Source organism: Petromyzon marinus, chromosome 64 (assembly GCF_048934315.1).
Source record: "Petromyzon marinus isolate PM22_M1 ecotype Great Lakes invasive population chromosome 64, UKy_Petmar_22M1.pri1.0, whole genome shotgun sequence".
Taxonomy (NCBI): domain Eukaryota; kingdom Metazoa; phylum Chordata; class Hyperoartia; order Petromyzontiformes; family Petromyzontidae; genus Petromyzon; species Petromyzon marinus.
Genome location: NC_133730.1, coordinates 9,615,842 through 9,636,034, shown reverse-complemented (window position 1 = coordinate 9,636,034; position 20,193 = coordinate 9,615,842). Strand labels below are relative to the sequence as shown.

At 53.0% G+C, this 20,193-nt stretch overlaps 1 protein-coding gene across 2 annotated transcripts in view; it reads left to right on the top strand.

The window, feature by feature from the left end:
- Nucleotides 1-20,193, top strand: part of DROSHA (drosha ribonuclease III) — a 40,484-nt gene that overhangs the window by 11,831 nt on the left and 8,460 nt on the right. For both annotated transcript variants that reach the window (XM_032980264.2, XM_076054136.1), the window contains exons 13-26: nucleotides 492-661; nucleotides 1,516-1,661; nucleotides 2,749-2,848; nucleotides 3,166-3,273; nucleotides 4,396-4,503; nucleotides 6,414-6,552; nucleotides 6,933-6,993; nucleotides 7,444-7,503; nucleotides 9,040-9,139; nucleotides 9,842-9,944; nucleotides 12,102-12,172; nucleotides 12,912-12,956; nucleotides 17,641-17,798; nucleotides 19,013-19,118. In XM_032980264.2, coding sequence (XP_032836155.1) covers nucleotides 492-661; nucleotides 1,516-1,661; nucleotides 2,749-2,848; nucleotides 3,166-3,273; nucleotides 4,396-4,503; nucleotides 6,414-6,552; nucleotides 6,933-6,993; nucleotides 7,444-7,503; nucleotides 9,040-9,139; nucleotides 9,842-9,944; nucleotides 12,102-12,172; nucleotides 12,912-12,956; nucleotides 17,641-17,798; nucleotides 19,013-19,118 — 1,475 coding nt within the window. The remainder of the gene's footprint in view (nucleotides 1-491; nucleotides 662-1,515; nucleotides 1,662-2,748; nucleotides 2,849-3,165; nucleotides 3,274-4,395; nucleotides 4,504-6,413; nucleotides 6,553-6,932; nucleotides 6,994-7,443; nucleotides 7,504-9,039; nucleotides 9,140-9,841; nucleotides 9,945-12,101; nucleotides 12,173-12,911; nucleotides 12,957-17,640; nucleotides 17,799-19,012; nucleotides 19,119-20,193) is intronic.

Genomic DNA, 20,193 nt, shown 5'->3' with positions numbered 1-20,193 from the left:
ACCACTAACACAACCACCACCACAAACACAAGCACCACAAACACAACCGCCATAACCACCACCACAAACACAACCACCACAAACAACAACAACAACCACCATTCGCCACTAAGTGGCAGTGACGTTACCACGACGCTTGTGCCAGGCCAAACAACCCCCTACCTCCTCGCGGTGCCGGACGGGAAACTCTGTCGTGGACAGTGCTGTGGGGGGAGGGCCAATTTCAATTGGCCCCTCCTCTCATGGCGTCTGTGACCACCACCGTGGCTAAACGGGGGCTGGTAACCCCTCCACCTTCAACATTTTTACCACGAAACCACCACGAACACAACCGCCACCACAAACACGACCGCCACCACAAACACGACCATCCCTGCCGCCCACCCCAAGCCTGCCTCCACCCCAAACGCCTCCCCCACTCCCGCCCCGCAGCCTGTTGAGGCTACCCTGGCGGGGGGGGTACCTTTGCCCGTGTGTTTTGTCGCTGGCAGACAACGGCAAGGAGGTGCTGTCGCTGCACCAGGTGCTGCTGTTTCTGCTGCGCTGTGCCGATCCCCTCGTGTCGGCCCACCAGGAGGCCGAACTGCGCTCGTGGGCCGACGCGCGCTGGCAGCGCTTCGCCGAGGAGTGCAAGGGCATGATCGTTACCAACCCCGTGACGGTGAGAGCGCCGGCGACACCGCCGCGGTCGCGTAGTCGTGGTGACGTCTTTGCGGTGACGTGGTAGCAGTAGCAGCAGTGACGACGTATAGGCTGCGGTAATTCCGCAGGAATACCGCGCACACATCGTACGTGCGTGTGTGCGTGCGATGTGGGTATGCTGTGGTAGTACTACACAATGTGATATCCTACAGTGATACTGCAACAATGTGATATGCTGTGGTAATACCATACAATGTGGTATACTATAGCTTCACTATACAATGTGGTATACTGTAGCATCACTATACAATGTGGTATACTATAGTGATACGTGTGTTCTTGGTTTAAAATTTAAGAAGAATTGCATTTGTGCAATTTAAAAATATAATGCAAAGGCAAAAATTACACTTGGAACGAAATTAGTTCCCTAATTAGCCAGAAACATATATGCGAAACAACGCATACTGCATTGTTTCCCCTCCATGTCCCCCTGTCTCTCCATGTCCCCATATCTCCCCGTGTCTCCCCGTGTGTCCCCGTGTGTCCCCGTGTCTCACCATGTCCCTGGATCTCCCTGTGTCCCCATGTCTCCCCATGTGTCACCGTGTCTCCCCATGTCCCCGTGTCCCCGTCTCTCCCCGCGTTTACATGTCTCCCCATGTCTCCCCGTGTGTCCCCGTGTCTCCCCATGTTCCCGTTTCTCCCCATGTCTCCCCATGACTCCCTGTCTCCATCTTCCAGTGTCTCTCCCCACCGTGCCCGTGTGTCTGTCTCCGTGATTATACAATACAGTACTATATAAGACTATACGGTGTGATATCCTCTGCACTACAATACAACACTCTCTCTACATTGTCCCTGTGTCTCCGGTAGAAACCCACCTCGGTGAGAATCGATCAGTTGGACCGTGACCCCTCGCAGGGGTCGCAGGGGTCGCAGGGGTCGCTGGACGACTCCAGTCCCATCATTGTGCATTTCGGCATTCGCCCAGCACAGCTGAGCTACGCGGGGGACCCGCAGTGAGTACCACTCACTCACCACTCACTCACCACTCACCACTCGTTCACCACTCACTCACTCATACACTCACTCATACACTCACTCATACACTCACTCACTCACTCATACACTCACTCACCACCCACTCACCACTCACTCACCACTCACTCACTCATACACTCACTCACCACCCACTCACTCACTCATACACTCACTCACCACCCGCTCACCACTCACTCACCACTCACTCACCACCCACTCACTCACTCATACACTCACTCATACACTCACTCACCACCCACTCACCACCCACTCGCCACCCTCTCACTACTCACTCGCCACCCACTCACCACCCACTCACCACTCACTCGCCACCCACTCACCACCCACTCACCACTCACTCACCACCCACTCACCACTCACTCACCACCCACTTACCACTCACTCACCACCCACTCACCACCCACTCACCACCCTCTCACCACTCACTCACCACCCACTCACCACTCACTCGCCACCCACTCGCCACCCACTCGCCACCCACTCGCCACCCACTCACCACTCGCTCACCACCCACTCACCACCCGCTCACCACTCACTCGTTACCCACTCACCACCCACTCACCACTCACTTGCCACCCACTCACTACTCACTCACCACTCACTCACCACTCGCTCACCACCCGCTCACTACTCACTCGCCACCCACTCACCACCCACTCACCACTCACTCACCACTCGCTCACCACCCACTCACCACCCGCTCACCACTCACTCGCCACCCACTCACTCACCACCCACTCGCCACCCACTCACCACTCACTCGCCACCCACTCGCCACCCATTCACCACTCACTCACCACCCACTCGCCACCCGCTCGCCACCTGCTCACCAATCACTCGCCACCCACTCACCGCTCGCTCACCAATCGCTCAGAACTTATCCACAATGCTCACCACTTATCAACAGTACTCACCAATACTTCTCTCCCTTCTCACCCCCTGTGACTCCTTGCTCCTACTGCTATCTCCCTTCTGCTTCCCGTGTCTTCCCTCCTCTCCCCTCGTCTCCCCTCGTCTCCCCTTGTCTCCCCGCGTCATCGCCAGGTACCAGAAGCTGTGGAGGAGTTATCTGAAGTTGAGACATTTGCTGGCAAACAGCCCCAAAGGGAAAGCCTCCTACAAGCAGAGGCTCATGCAGAGAGAGGTGAGAGTGTGTGTGTGTAGCACAGCGGTACGTGCACCCCCCTACGAACCCGGCGACCCGGGTACGATTGCCGCTCGCGACCAATCACCGTGGCGATTATATCTGAACCACGTCCTGCGGCCTCCACCCCTAAACGTGTACCCAGCGTGGCGTGTAGTGAAACATCCCCGCCGGGGGAGATGAAGGCGGACACCCACCGTCTCGTGCGCCGTGTTGGCTTTCGTGGTGCGCAACTCACTATGTATCCGTATAAATAAACCGGCACTTGCCCCAACAGTCCGCTCAAGGCTATATGGGGGATCTTTGTCTTTTTGTAGGAAGCACTGCAGAGGATCAGGCAGAAGAACTCGATGCGCCGTGAGGTCACCGTGGAGCTCAGCAGCCGCGGGTTCTACCGGACGGGGCTGCGGTCGGACGTCTGTCAGGTGACCCCAACATCGCCTGTCACAATGCTGACCTCACCTGTTTCGACCCTGACCTCACCTGTCCTGACCCTGACCTCACCTGACCCCACCTTGACCTCACCTGTCCTGACCCTGACCTCACCTGACCTCACCTTGACCTCACCTGTCACAATGCTGACCTCACCTGTTTCGACCCTGACCTCACCTGTCCTGACCCTGACCTCACCTGACCCCACCTTGACCTCGCCTGTCACAATGCTGATCTCACCTGTTTCGACCCTGACCTCACCTGTCCTGACCCTGACCTCACCTGACCCCACCTTGACCTCACCTGTCACAATGCTGACCTCACCTGTTTCGACCCTGACTTCACCTGTCCTGACCCTGACCTCACCTGTCCTGACCCTGACCTCACCTGACCCCACCTTGACCTCACCTGTCACAATGCTGACCTCAGCTGAGCCTGACCCTGACCTCACCTGTCCTGACCCTGACCTCACCTGCCCTGACCCTGACCTCACCTGACCCCACCTTGACCTCACCTGTCACAATGCTGACCTCAGCTGAGCCTGACCCTGACCTCACCTGTCCTGACCCTGACCTCACCTGTCCTGACCCTACCTGTCCTGACCCTGACCTCACCTGACCCCACCTTGACCTCACATGTCACAATGCTGACCTCACCTGAGCCTGACCCTGACCTCACCTGCCCTGACCCTGACCTCACCTGTCCTGACCCTGACCTCACCTGTCCTGACCCTCACTCCGGCAATGACTTAATGCGATCCTCATTTCAATGTGTGTAGCGGTTGGCGAGTGGCGCTACGAACCGGCGACACGGGTTCGATTCCCGCTCACGGCCAACACCAATGGAGATTATCTGAACCGGTGCCCAGGCCTCCTCCCCTAGGTCGACTCAGCCTCAAATGAGTACCTGGTGCAGTGTGTAAACATCGCCACTGGGGAGACAAAGGCGGCCGGACGTTGTGCTGGCCACCCACCCCCTTGTGTGCTGTGCCGGCCTTCATAGGTGCTGCTCACTAAACAGCGCTTGCCCCAACGGTCTGTTCGGTCTATCCGGGTGATCTTTATCTTTCGTGATTGTAGTGGTGGTTGTGGTTGTTGTGGTTGTTGTTGTTGCAGCACGCGATGATGCTGCCTGTGCTTACTCACCACATCCGCTACCACCAGTGCCTGCAGCACCTGGAGACTCTGCTGGGATACCGGTTCAACAACCGGGAGCTCCTACAGGTGCAACCACCACCACAACAACAACAACCACAACCACCACAACAACAACAACCACCACCATAACAACAACCACAACAACAACCACCACCACATCCACCATAATCTCAACCACCACCACAACCACCATAACCTCAACTAAAACCACAACCACAACAACAACCACCACCACATCCACCATAATCTCAACCACCACCATAACCTCAACTAAAACCACAACCACCATAACCTCAACTACAACCACAACCACCACAACAACAACCACCACCACATCCACCATAATCTCAACCAAAACCATAACCTCAACTAAAACCACAACCACCACAACCACCATAACCTCACCTACAACCACAACCACCACATCAACAACCACCACCACATCCACCATAATCTCAACCACCACCACCATAACCTCAACTAAAACCACAACCACCATAACTTCAACTACAACCACAACCACCACAACAACAACAACCACCACCACATCCACCATAATCTCAACCACCACCATAACCTCAAATAAAACCACAACCACCACAACCACCATAACCTCAACTACATCCACAACCACCACAACAACAACCACCACCACATCCACCATAATCTCAACCACCACCACCACCATAACCTCAACTAAAACCACAACCACCACAACCACCATAACCTCAACTACAACCACCACAACAACAACCACCACCACATCCACCATAATCTCAACCACCACCACCATAACCTCAACTAAAACCGATAACCACCACAACCACCATAACTTCAACTACAACCACCACAACAACAACCACCACCACATCCACCATAATCTCAACCACCAGCATAACCTCAACTAAAACCACAACCACCACAACCACCATAACCTCAACTACAACCACAACCACCACAACAACAACCACCACCACATCCACCATAATCTCAACCACCACCACCACCACCATAACCTCAACTAAAACCACAACCACCACAACCACCATAACCTCAACTACAACCACCACCACAACTACCACCACAACCACCATAACTTCAAATACAACCACTACAATGGCTATCATAGCCACCATCACCACTGCAACCACCACTATTACTCGCACAGCAACCACAACCACCCCTAGCTAGAGCCACAATCGCAACTTGGTGACTGTGGTGACTCCCTCGTTGGCCCATTGGTGACCATGACCCACCCGAGCCACCACCTTCAACTTACAACCACCACCACGACTATCACCACAACCACCATCATAATCACCATAGCCACAACTACAACCACCACAATTGCCACCATAACCACCAATACACCAATATCCCTCATTCGCCGCTAAGTGACGGTGACGTCACCACGGTGCCTGTGCCAGGCCAGGTGCACTTCGAAGCTATCACGTGAAGTGTCGAAGGCTCGCTGCTGACAGAAGGTCACGGGAATAGACCCAGGTGCCACGGGTTGACTGGCTGAGACGACTGGCAGATGCACCACCTGTGCCCCACACTGCCAACTCGCTGCATTTTAGCCACCCGGCTCTCTTCTCGTTGTTGTGAGCGTCGCTTCTCTGTCCTCCGTTGTTGCTGGAGGGCAACTGCCTCCAACGGCCCATTGGTGTCCTTCACGAGCCTCCTCCTTAGAGGCTGATCTTGACACCGCTGGTACCAGTCATCAGCGAGTCCACTCATAACCACCACCACCACCACCACTTAAAACCGCCACCATTACTTACACCCCCAGCCAGAGTCACAATCGCAACCTGATAACTGTGGTGACGTCATCCGTTGACCCGTCGATGACCCCAGCTGGCGATGAACCTCCCGAGCCACCACCTTCAACTACAACCACCGCCACGACTACCACCACAACCACCACAACCACAATTTCAACCTGACAACTGTGGCGACCTCCCCGATGACCCCAGCTGGCGATGACCCACCCGAGCCACCACCTGAACTTCGGGATGAACCCGGACCACGCGAGGAACGCGCTCTCCAACTGCGGCGTGCGCCAGCCGACGTACGGGGACCGGCGTGCGCAGCACCTGCACCAGAGGAAGAAGGGTACCGGCGACAGCGTCGCACCACATACGACATCATACCGGAGCGGTGTCACGCCACACACGACGTTATATCACACACCGTGGTGTCGTACCGTGTGTGTCTGCATCGTCATGCCACACCTGTTGACGGCGTAGTGCCACGCGCGGCATCATCACACCACGTGCACTTTGTACCACGTGCGGCATCGTAGCACAACCAGTGTCAAACCACGCATGACGTCACACCACGTACGAGTACCACACGCGGTCACGTAGCACACTCGGCGTCACGCCACACGCGGTGTCAGCGTCGTGCCCCGACTGATCCCTCTCACGCACTGAGCACTGCTGCCCTCCCTACTGATATCACCCCTCACTGATCCCCCCCTTGCACCTCCACAGGAATCAACACCCTGATTAACATCATGTCTCGCCTGGGCCACCAGGAGCCCACTCCTTCACGGTGAGATGCGAGGGAGAGTTGCGGGGCGGGGGGGGGGAGAGACGTGGGAGGAGGGGGAGACGCGGGGGGGAGACAGAGGCGGGAGACACGGGGGGGAGACGCGGAGAGACATGGCGGGAGACGCGCGGGGGGAGACGCGGGGGGAGACAGAGGCGGGAGACACGGGGGGGAGACGCGGAGAGACATGGGGGGAGACGCGCGGGGGGAGACGCTGAGGGGTGGGGAGACACAGAGAGAAACGGGGGACATGGGGCCATAGGGATGCATGAGGACACGGAGACAGGGACACAGAGATGGGGACTTGGCAACACTGGGACATCGAGACATGGGGAGAGAGTGATTGTGGTTGAGTGGTTGTAGTTGTGATTGAGTAGTTTTTTGTGGTTTTGGTTAAGTTGTGGTTGGAGTTGTGGGTGATTTGTGGCTGAATTGTGGTTGTTGTTGCTATAGGATTTCTCACAATGAACGACTCGAGTTTCTGGGCGACGCTGTCGTAGAATTCCTCTCCAGGTGAGAACAACCACACACAACCACTCCACCACACAACCACACACAACCACTCAACCTCAACCACATACACACACAACCACAAACACAACCAAACACAACCACTCAACCACACACACACACAACCACTCAACCACATACACACAACCACAAACACAACCAAACACAACCACTCCACCACACAACCACTCAACCTCAACCACATACACACACACAACCACAAACACAGGCAAACACAACCACTCAACCACACACACACAACCACTCAACCACATACACACAACCACAAACACAACCAAACACAACCACTCAACCACACACACACAACTACTCAATCACTCAGAGCAACGACCGACATTCGCCACTAAGTGGCAGTGACGTCACCACGATGCTTGTGTCAGGCTATGTGCACCTTGAGGCCACGTGAAGTGTTGAACGCCCGCTGGCAGGAGGTCACGGGGCAGACCCAAATGCCACAGGTTGACTGACTGAGACGACTGGCTGATACACCACCTGTGCCCCCTACTGTGCCAACTTGCTGTGCTTTAGCCACCCGGTGATCCGCTCGTTGTTGTGAGCGTTGTTCCTCCGCCCTTCGTTGTTGTTGGAGGGCGACTGCCTCCAACTGCCCAGTAGCGTCCTTCACGAGCCTCCTCCACAGAGGCCGATCTTGACACCGCTGGTACCAGTTATCGGCATGTCCACTCAGCTCCACAATCTCATGCGGTGACTGGGCATGTGGGCTACATGGCCCAGCCAATGCAGCCTTGTCTGCCGGAGGAGCTCACCGATGGGACCTTGCCCAGATCTTTCAAGGATGTGTGAGCTCCTCACACAATCCAGCCTGTTTTAAACCCAGGATGGATCGTAGGCAGGCCAGCCTAAATGTTTCTAACCGGTGAAGATGTTCCATTAGGGGGGGGTCCGCGTTTCGCAAGCATAGAGAAGGGAGGGAATGACTGTGTCCACAAAGACGACCTGAAGCTTCGTGCGGAGCGACAGACCAGGTAGCTTCCACACAGCGTTACGCATGGAGTTCAGCCGTTACTAGTCCATTTCATAAAAGCGTGTTTAAAAATAAGTTTTTTTTAAATATTACTTATTCTGGTCTCAGACTCCGGATCGCCCCTCGCACGTCCTCCACAGATGGCACCTCAGCCAACCATTCAGAAGAGGTGGCTACTTCTGCCAATATCTGCTTGGTTCTTTCGGTAAAGTCACGTAGAAGGGAAATAATAAAATATTAAAAATAAAACATAATAAAATATTATGTTTTATTTTTATTATTTTAATAAAACATAATAAAATATTGTTTTATTTTTTTATTATTTCCCTTGTACGTGACTTTACCGAAAGAACGAAGAAGATGAATCCATGCAGTCACGAAAGCTTTAAATCAAAATTCTGTCAATATTTGAGGCACTGCAGCCCTAACAGCCACTCATTAACAGCCACTCACAACCACTCACACCCACTTATAACCACTCACGCAATCGCACTCAGTCACCATTGGTGTTGTGGTTGTGGTTGTGGTTGCAGCGTTCACCTCTACTTCCTTTTTCCGAGTCTGGAGGAGGGCGGCCTAGCGACGTACCGGACGGCCATCGTCCAGAACCAGCACCTGGCCATCCTCGCCAAGGTTCCGTCACAACCACGCCAAGAACTACGCCACAACAACACCACAACCACATGTACAGCATCACGAAATCCTCGCCAAGGTCCCGTCACAACCACGCCAAAAACTACGCCAAAAACTACGCCACAACAACACCACAACCACACGTACAGCATCACGACATCCTCGCCAAGATCCCGTCACAACCACGCCAAGAACTACGCCACAACAACACCACAACCACACGTGCAGCATCACAACATCCTCGCCAAGGTCCCGTCACAACCACGCCAAGAACTACGCCACAACAACACCACAACCACACATACAGCATCACGAAATCCTCGCCAAGGTCCTGTCACAACCACGCCAAAAACTACGCCACAACAACACCACAACAACACCACAACCACACGTACAGCATCACGAAATCCTCGCCAAGGTCCTGTCACAACCACGCCAAGAACTACGCCACAACAACACCACAACCACACGTACAGCATCACGAAATCCTCGCCAAGGTCCTGTCACAACCACGCCAAAAACTACGCCACAACAACACCACAACAACACCACAACCACACGTACAGCATCACGAAATCCTCGCCAAGGTCCCGTCACAACCACGCCACAAGCACGCCACAAGCACACCACAAGCACGCCACAAGCACGGCACAATCGTGCTGTAGTCACACTGTTGTGACGCCGTTGTGATGCTGTTGCTAGAAGCTACAGCTGGACGCGTTCATGCTGTACGCCCACGGCCCTGATCTCTGCCGGGAGTCCGATCTGCGTCACGCTATGGCCAACTGCTTCGAGGCTCTCATAGGTACCCAGAGGGAGGATGCTGTCTCTTGAGGGGTCGCTGTCTCTGTGTGGGTCACTGTCTCTGTGAAGGGTCGCTGTCTCTGTGGGGGTCACTGTCTCTGTGGGGGGGCGCTGTCTCTGGAGGGGTCGCTGTCTCTGTGCGGGGACGCCATCTCTATGGGGGGTCGCTGTCTCTGTGGGTGTTGCTGTCTCTGGAGGGGTCGCTGTCTCTGTGCGGGGACGCCATCTCTATGGGGGGTCGCTGTCTCTGTGGGTGTTGCTGTCTCTGGAGGGGTCGCTGTCTCTGTGCGGGGACGCCATCTCTATGGGGGGTCGCTGTCTCTGTGGGTGTTGCTGTCTCTGGAGGGGTCGCTGTCTCTGTGGGTGTTGTTGTCTCTGGAGGGGGCTGAATCTGTGGGGGGTCGCTGTCTCTGGAGGGACGCTGTCTCTGTGGGGGTCGCTGTCTCTGGAGGGACGCTGTCTTTTTGGGGGTCGCTGTCTCTGTGGGTGTTGCTGTCTCTGGAGGGGGCGCTGTCTCTGGAGGGGGCGCTGTCTCTGTGGGTGTTGCTGTCTCTGTGGAGGTCGTTGTCTCTATGGAGGTCTCTGGAGGGGGCGCTGTCTCTGTGGGTGTTGCTGTCTCTGGAGGGGGCGCTGTCTCTGTGCGGGGACGCCATCTCTGTGGGTGTTCGCTGTCTCTGTGGGGGTTGCTGTCTCTGGGGGGTCGCTGTCTCTGTGGGGGTCGCTGTCTCTGGAGAGATGCTGTCTCTGGGGGGTCGCTGTCTCTGTTGGGGTCGCTGTCTCTGGGGGGTCGCTGTCTCTGGGGGGTCGCTGTCTCTGGAGAGACGCTGTCTCTGGGGGGCCGCTGTCTCTGCGGGGTCGCTGTCTCTGGGGGTTCGCTGTTTCGGGTGGTCGCTGTCTCTGTGGGGGTCACTGTCTCTCTGTGGGGGGTCGCTGTCTCTGGAGGGACGCTGTCTCTGTGGGGGGTCGCTGTCTCTGGAGGGACGCTGTCTCTGTGGGGGGTCGCTGTCTCTGGAGGGACGCTGTCTCAGGGGGTCGCTCTCTGTGGGGGTCACTGTCTCTCTGGTGGTTGCTGTTTCTGTGGGGGGTCGCTGTTTCTGTGGAGAAACGCTGTCTCTGTGGGGGTCGCTGTCTCTGTGGAGGGCGCTGTCTTTGTGGGGGACAGCTGTCTCTGTGGAGGTTGCTGACTCTGTGGGGGGTCGCTGTCTCTGGAGGGACGCTGTCTCTGTGGGAGGGTCGCTGTCTCAGGGGGGATGCTGTCTCTGTAGGGGTAGCTGTCTCTGGAGGGACGCTGTCTCTGTGGGGGATCGCTGTCTTTGTGCAGGGACTCTGTCTCTGGGTGTTCCCTGTCTCTGTGGGGGTCGCTGTCTCTGGGGGGAGTCGCTGTCTTTGTGGAGGCACGCTGTCTCTGGGTATCGCTAACTCTGGGGGGTCGCTGTCTCTGTCGGGGGGTCGCTGTCTCTGTCGGGGGGTCGCTGTTTCTGTGGGGGCGCTGTCTCTGTGGGGGTCACTATCTCTGTGGAGGGACGCTGTCTCTGGGGGTCGCTGTCTTTGGAGGGGCACTGTCTCTGTGGGGGGTCGCTGTCTCTTTGTAGGGATGCTGTCTCTTTGGAGGTCGCTATCTCTGGAGTATCGCCATCTCTGTGGAGGTCGCTGTCTTTGTGGAGGGTCGCTGTCTCTGTGGGGATCGCTGTTTCTGGTGGGTCGCTGTCTCTGTAGGGGTGCTGTCTCTGTGGGGGCGCTGTCTCTGTGGGGGGTTGCTGTCTCTGGGTGTCGCTGTCTCTTGAGACGCCATGGGTTTTGTATGTTGTCTGGGCACTAAGTATATGCTGTGTATGTATATGCTATGTGCGTGTCTGCTATGCGTGTGTATCCTATATAAAACCTTGGATTGCGAGCATAATTTGTTCGGGAAACGTGTTTGTAATCCAAAGCACTCGTATATCAAAGCACTCGTATATCAGTTGTGATCACGTGACGCTCGGCAGGCAAAGAGTATACGTACTACTCGTATTGCAAGACCTCGCTCGTTTATCTAATTAATATTGTTTTAGAAATTTTGCTCGTCTTGCAAAACACACGCAGACCAAGTTACTCGCAATCCAAGGTTTTACTGTATATGTTATATGTGCTATGTATGCCTTGTGTGTGTATGCTGTAGGTGCGCTCTATGATGAGGGAGGTATGGACGTTGCTCGCCAGCTGTTCGGGCGGTTGTTGTTTGACGAAGAGGTGAGACCACAACTACTAACAGCACAGTAACACCACAACAACTAACAGGACAGTAACACCACAACAACTAACAGCACAGTAACACCACAACAACTAACAGGATAGTAACATCACGACCACAACAACTAACAGCACAGTAACACCACAACAACTAACAGCACTGTAACACCACAACAACTAACAGCACAGTAACATCATGACCACAACTGACAGCACAGTAACATCATGACCACAACAACTGACAGCACAGTAACACCACAACAACTAACAGCGCAGTAACACCACAACAACTAACAGCACAGTAACACCACAACAACTAACAGCACAGTAACACAATAACCACAGCTATAAACAGCACAGAAACACAATAACCACAGCTAAGAACAGCACAGAAACACAATAACCACAACTAAGAACAGCACAGAAACACAACAACAACGATAACTAACAGTACAGAAACACAACAACTAACAGCACAGAAACACATATTGGCTTCTGCGGCCATCTGGAACGCTCCTTCCTTTCCGATATTAGGAAGCCACTCAGAGCTATGCTGCACTTATAGATTCTATAGACCTTGCTTCGTGTGTTTAGTGTTGTCCGTCCACCAGCACCTCCTATTAGCTACGTACCGTGGTGCGAAAGAAGTTAATTGTATACACACAGACACATGCAGCACCATACCCTCTCTCTCTCTCAGTTGTTGTTGTTGTAGCTGTTGTTGTTGTTGTTGTTTCAGAATCTCAGGGAAGTTTGGCTCAACTACCCCCAGCACCCACTGCAGGTGCCCCTCCCCCCCTGATCCCCCCTGATCCCTCCCCTGATCCCTCCCCTGATCCCCTCACTGTTCACCTGTTCACTTTCCTAAACCCATAATCCCCTCCTGATTGTGGTTGTGATGGTTGTGGTGGTGGTAGTGATTATGGTTATGGTTGTTGTGGTCTTGGTGGTAGTGTTTATGGTGGTTGTGGTGGTGATAGTGGTGATATTAGTTGTGGTAGTGATAGTGGTTGTGTTAATAGTGACTGGTGGCGGTGGTTGAGGTGGTAGTGACAGTGGTTATAGTGGCTGTGGTGATAGTGATTGTGGTGGTGGTGGTTGTGGTAGTAATTGTGATGGTTGAGTTTGTGGCAGTGATAGTGGTTGTGGTGGTCGTGTTTGTGGTGGTGATACTGGTTGTGGTAGTAATTGTGATGGTTGAGTTTGTGACAGTGATAGTGGTTGTGGTGGTCGTGTTTGTAGTGGTGATACTGGTTGTGGTAGTAATTGTGATGGTTGAGTTTGTGACAGTGATAGTGGTTGTGGTGGTTTTTGTTTGTGGTGGTGATACTGGTTGTGGTAGTAATTATGATGGTTGAGTTTGTGACAGTGATAGTGGTTGTGGTAGTCGTGTTTGTGGTGGTGATACTGGTTGTGGTAGTAATTGTGATGGTTGAGTTTGTGGCAGTGATAGAGGTTGTGGTGGTCGTGTTTGTGGTGGTGATACTGGTTGTCGTAGTAATTGTGATGGTTGAGTTTGTGGCAGTGATAGTGGTTGTGGTGGTCGTGTTTGTGGTGGTGATACTGGTTGTGGTAGTAATTGTGATGGTTGAGTTTGTGGCAGTGATAGTGGTTGTGGTGGTCGTGTTTGTGGTGGTGATACTGGTTGTGGTAGTAATTGTGATGGTTGAGTTTGTGGCAGTGATAGTGGTTGTGGTAGTCCTGTTTGTGGTGGTGATACTGGTTGTGGTAGTAATTATGATGGTTGAGTTTGTGGCAGTGATAGTGGTTGTGGTGGTCGTGTTTGTGGTGGTGATACTGGTTGTGGTAGTAATTGTGATGGTTGAGTTTGTGGCAGTGATAGAGGTTCTGGTGGTCGTGTTTGTGGTGGTGATACTGGTTGTCGTAGTAATTGTGATGGTTGAGTTTGTGGCAGTGATAGTGGTTGTGGTGGTCGTGTTTGTGGTGGTGATACTGGTTGTCGTAGTAATTGTGATGGTTGAGTTTGTGGCAGTGATAGTGGTTGTGGTGGTCGTGTTTGTGGTGGTGATACTGGTTGTGGTAATAATTATGATGGTTGAGTTTGTGACAGTGATAGTGGTTGTGGTGGTCGTGTTTGTGGTGGTGATACTGGTTGTGGTAGTAATTGTGATGGTTGAGTTTGTGGCAGTGATGGAGGTTCTGGTGGTCGTGTTTGTGGTGGTGATACTGGTTGTGGTAGTAATTGTGATGGTTGAGTTTGTGGCAGTGATAGTGGTTGTGGTGGTCGTGTTTGTGGTGGTGATACTGGTTGTGGTAGTAATTGTGATGGTTGAGTTTGTGGCAGTGATAGTGGTTGTGGTGGTCGTGTTTGTGGTGGTGATACTGGTTGTGGTAGTAATTGTGATGGTTGAGTTTGTGGCAGTGATAGTGGTTGTGGTGGTCGTGTTTGTGGTGGTGATACTGGTTGTGGTAGTAATTGTGATGGTTGAGTTTGTGGCAGTGATAGTGGTTGTGATGGTCGTGTTTGTGGTGGTGATACTGGTTGTGGTAGTAATTGTGATGGTTGAGTTTGTGGCAGTGATAGTGGTTGTGGTGGTCGTGTTTGTGGTGGTGATTCTGGTTGTGGTAGTAATTGTGATGGTTGAGTTTGTGGCAGTGATAGTGGTTGTGGTGGTCGTGTTTGTGGTGGTGATACTGGTTGTGGTAGTAATTGTGATGGTTGAGTTTGTGGCAGTGATAGTGGTTGTGGTGGTCGTGTTTGTGGTGGTGATACTGGTTGTGGTAGTAATTGTGATGGTTAAGTTTGTGGCAGTGATAGTAGTTGTGGTGGTCGTGTTTGTGATGGTGATACTGGTTGTGGTAGTAATTGTTATGGTTGAGTTTGTGGCAGTAATAGTGGTTGTGTTTGTGGTGGTGATGCTGGTTGTGGTAGTAATTGTGATGGTTGAGTTTGTGGCAGTGATAGTGGTTGTGGTGGTCGTGTTTGTGGTGGTGATACTGGTTGTGGTAGTAATTGTGATGGTTGAATTTGTGGCAGTGATAGTGGTTGTGGTGGTCGTGTTTGTGGTGGTGATACTGGTTGTGGTAGTAATTGTGATGGTTGAGTTTGTGGCAGTGATAGTGGTTGTGGTGGTCGTGTTTGTGGTGGTGATACTGGTTGTGGTAGTAATTGTGATGGTTGAGTTTGTGGCAGTGATAGTGGTTGTGGTGGTCGTGTTTGTGGTGGTGATACTGGTTGTGGTAGTAATTGTGATGGTTGAGTTTGTGGCAGTGATAGTGGTTGTGGTGGTCGTGTTTGTGGTGGTGATACTGGTTGTGGTAGTAATTGTGATGGTTGAGTTTGTGGCAGTGATAGTGGTTGTGGTGGTCGTGTTTGTGGTGGTGATACTGGTTGTGGTAGTAATTGTGATGGTTGAGTTTGTGGCAGTGATAGTGGTTGTGGTGGTCGTGTTTGTGGTGGTGATACTGGTTGTGGTAGTAATTGTGATGGTTGAGTTTGTGGCAGTGATAGTGGTTGTGGTGGTCGTGTTTGTGGTGGTGATACTGGTTGTGGTAGTAATTGTGATGGTTGAGTTTGTGGCAGTGATAGTGGTTGTGGTGGTCGTGTTTGTGGTGGTGATACTGGTTGTGGTAGTAATTGTGATGGTTGAGTTTGTGGCAGTGATAGTGGTTGTGGTGGTCGTGTTTGTGGTGGTGATACTGGTTGTGGTAGTAATTGTGATGGTTGAGTTTGTGGCAGTGATAGTGGTTGTGGTGGTCGTGTTTGTGGTGGTGATACTGGTTGTGGTAGTAATTGTGATGGTTGAGTTTGTGTCAGTGATAGAGGTTCTGGTGGTCGTGTTTGTGGTGGTGATACTGGTTGTGGTAGTAATTGTGATGGTTGAGTTTGTGACAGTGATAGTGGTTGTGGTGGTCGTGTTTGTGGTGGTGATACTGGTTGTGGTAGTAATTGTGATGGTTGAGTTTGTGGCAGTGATAGTGGTTGTGGTGGTCGTGTTTGTGGTGGTGATACTGGTTGTGGTAGTAATTGTTATGGTTGAGTTTGTGGCAGTAATAGTGGTTGTGTTTGTGGTGGTGATGCTGGTTGTGGTAGTAATTGTGATGGTTGAGTTTGTGGCAGTGATAGTGGTTGTGGTGGTCGTGTTTGTGGTGGTGATACTGGTTGTGGTAGTAATTGTGATGGTTGAATTTGTGGCAGTGATAGTGGTTGTGGTGGTCGTGTTTGTGGTGGTGATACTGGTTGTGGTAGTAATTGTGATGGTTGAGTTTGTGGCAGTGATAGTGGTTGTGGTGGTCGTGTTTGTGGTGGTGATACTGGTTGTGGTAGTAATTGTGATGGTTGAGTTTGTGGCAGTGATAGTGGTTGTGGTGGTCGTGTTTGTGGTGGTGATACTGGTTGTGGTAGTAATTGTGATGGTTGAGTTTGTGGCAGTGATAGTGGTTGTGGTGGTCGTGTTTGTGGTGGTGATACTGGTTGTGGTAGTAATTGTGATGGTTGAGTTTGTGGCAGTGATAGAGGTTGTGGTGGTTGTGTTTGTGGTGGTGATACTGGTTGTGGTAGTAATTGTGATGGTTGAGTTTGTGGCAGTGATAGAGGTTGTGGTGGTCGTGTTTGTGGTGGTGATACTGGTTGTGGTAGTAATTGTGATGGTTGAGTTTGTGGCAGTGATAGTGGTTGTGGTGGTTGTGTTTGTGGTGGTGATACTGGTTGTGGTAGTAATTGTGATGGTTGAGTTTGTGGCAGTGATAGTGGTTGTGGTGGTCGTGTTTGTGGTGGTGATACTGGTTGTGGTAGTAATTGTGATGGTTGAGTTTGTGACAGTGATAGTGGTTGTGGTGGTCGTGTTTGTGGTGGTGATACTGGTTGTGGTAGTAATTGTGATGGTTGAGTTTGTGGCAGTGATAGAGGTTATGGTGGTCGTGTTTGTGGTGGTGATACTGGTTGTGGTAGTAATTGTGATGGTTGAGTTTGTGGCAGTGATAGTGGTTGTGGTGGTCGTGTTTGTGGTGGTGATACTGGTTGTGGTAGTAATTGTGATGGTTGAGTTTGTGGCAGTGGTTGTGGTGGTCGTGTTTGTGGTGGTGATACTGGTTGTGGTAGTAATTGTGATGGTTGAGTTTGTGACAGTGATAGTGGTTGTGGTGGTCGTGTTTGTGGTGGTGATACTGGTTGTGGTAGTAATTGTGATGGTTGAGTTTGTGGCAGTGATAGAGGTTATGGTGGTCGTGTTTGTGGTGGTGATACTGGTTGTGGTAGTAATTGTGATGGTTGAGTTTGTGGCAGTGATAGTGGTTGTGGTGGTCGTGTTTGTGGTGGTGATACTGGTTGTGGTAGTAATTGTGATGGTTGAGTTTGTGGCAGTGGTTGTGGTGGTCGTGTTTGTGGTGGTGATACTGGTTGTGGTAGTAATTGTGATGGTTGAGTTTGTGGCAGTGATAGAGGTTGTGGTGGTCGTGTTTGTGGTGGTGATACTGGTTGTGGTGGTTGTGCTGGTTGTCACGGTTAGTCCCAGGAGCCCGGCACGGACCGGCACCTGGTGGCGGCGTCTCCCGTCCTGCGCTCGCTCACCGAGCTGGAGGTCTCCATCGGCGTCGACTTCTCTCACATCCGCCTGCTGGCACGGGCCTTCACCCTGCGCACTGTGGGATTCAACCACCTCACCCTGTGAGCTCACCACTCGCTCACCGCTCACCACTCACCACTCACTCACCAGGGGTGGACTTCTCTCACATCCGCCTGCTGGCACGGGCCTTCACCCTGCGCACTGTGGGATTCAACCACCTCACCCTGTGAGCTCACCACTCGCTCACCGCTCACCACTCACCACTCACTCACCAGGGGTGGACTTCTCTCACATCCGCCTGCTGGCACGGGCCTTCACCCTGCGCACCATGGGATTCAACCACCTCACCTTGTGGGCTCACCACTCGCTCACCGCTCACCACTCATTCACTACTCACTCACCACTCAGTCACCACTCACTCACCAGGGGTGGACTGCTCTCACGTCAGCCTGCTGGCACGGGCCTTCACACTGCGCACTGTGGGATTCAACCACCTCACGCTGTGAGCTCACCACTCGCTCACCGCTCACCACTCACCACTCACTCACGAGGGGTGGACTTCTCTCACGTCAGCCTGCTGGCACGGGCCTTCACCCTGCGCACCATGGGATTCAACCACCTCACCTTGTGGGCTCACCACTCGCTCACCGCTCACTTACCACTCACCACTCACTCACCAGGGGTCGACTTCTCTCACATCCGCCTGCTGGAATGAGCCTTCACGCTGCGCACTGTGGGATTCAACCACCTCACCTTGTGGACTCACCACTCGCTCACCGCTCACCACTCACCACTCACTCACCAGGGGTGGACTTCTCTCACATCCGCCTGCTGGCACGGGCCTTCACCCTGCGCACCGTGGGATTCAACCACCTCACCTTGTGGGCTCACCACTCGCTCACCGCTCACCACTCATTCACTACTCACTCACCACTCAGTCACCACTCACTCACCAGGGGTGGACTTCTCTCACGTCAGCCTGCTGGCACGGGCCTTCACACTGCGCAGCGTGGGATTCAACCACCTCACGCTGTGAGCTCACCGCTTGCTCACCGCTTGCTCACCGCTCGCTCGCCACTTGCTCACCGCTCAGTCACCACTCGCTCACCACTCATCACTCACTAAAGTGTAACTTTTTCATGTGATGTGATTTCTTTTGTGCCGATTGCTCTGTGCTTCCTTGCTGCACTTTATTATTTGTGTTGCGCTTGCGATCGGGACTCCTATCCTGGTCTCCGGAGCTCCCACCTGGCTCCCCACACCCCACTTGACCCCTGTCTTGACCCCACTTGACCCCTCTTGACCTCTCCCCCAGGGGTCACAATCAGCGCATGGAATTCCTGGGTGACTCCATAATGCAGATGGTGACAACGGAATACCTCTACCGTCACTTCCCAGAGCACCACGAGGGCCACCTCACGGTGACTCACTCACCACACTCACCGTGACCCACTCACCACACTCACCACACTCACCACACTCACCGTGACCCACTCACCACACTCACCGTGACCCACTCACCACACTCACCACACTCACCCCACTCACCGTGACCCACTCACTGTGACCCACTCACCCACTCACCCGTCTCACCCCACTCACCGAACTCACCGTGACTAACTGTGACTTACCGTGACTCACTGACCACACTCACCGCACTCACCGTGACTCACCGCACTCACCGTGACTTACTCACTACACTCACCGTGACTCACCGTGATTCACCCCACTCACCGTGATGCACCGCACTCACCATGACTCACTCGCCATAACTCAGCGCAACTCACTCAACGCACTCAACGCACTCACCTAGACTCACTCCCTGCACTCATCCCACTCACTGTGACTCACCGTGACTCACTCACCGCACTCACCGTGACTCACTGTGCCACTCACGGTGATGCTCTCACCATACGCTTACCGTTATTCACCTGACTCATCCCTGTATGAGTTTACGGCTCACTGTGAGTCTATGGGTCTCTTTGTGTGAGTCTACGGGTCTCTGTGTGAGTCTACGGCACTCTCTGTGAGTCTACGGCCCTCTCTGTGAGTCTTTGGGTCTCTTATATGAGTCTTTGGGTCTCTGTGTGAGTCTACAGGTCTCTGTGTGAGTCTACAGGTCTCTGTGTGAGTCTACGGGTCTCTGTGTGATTCTGGCCGTCTCTGTGTGAGTCTACAGGTCTCTCTGTGAGTTCTAGATTTAAAGCTTTCGTGACTGCTAGGATCCATACTCTTTGGTTCTATTGGGTAAAGTCACGTAGGTGAAAATAAAATAACAAAAAATCACGACGTTTCGGCCACAACACAAGCGGCCTTCATCAGGTGAAGGGACGAGACTGTCTGGAGGACAGCGCTGGAGTGGGTCTCTCTGAGTCTTTGGATCTCTGTGAATCTATGGGTCTCTCTTTGATTCTACGGGTTTCTCTGTTAGTCTACGGGTCTCTGTGTGAGTCTACGGGTCTCTGTGAGTCTACGGGTCTCTGTGTGAGTTTACGG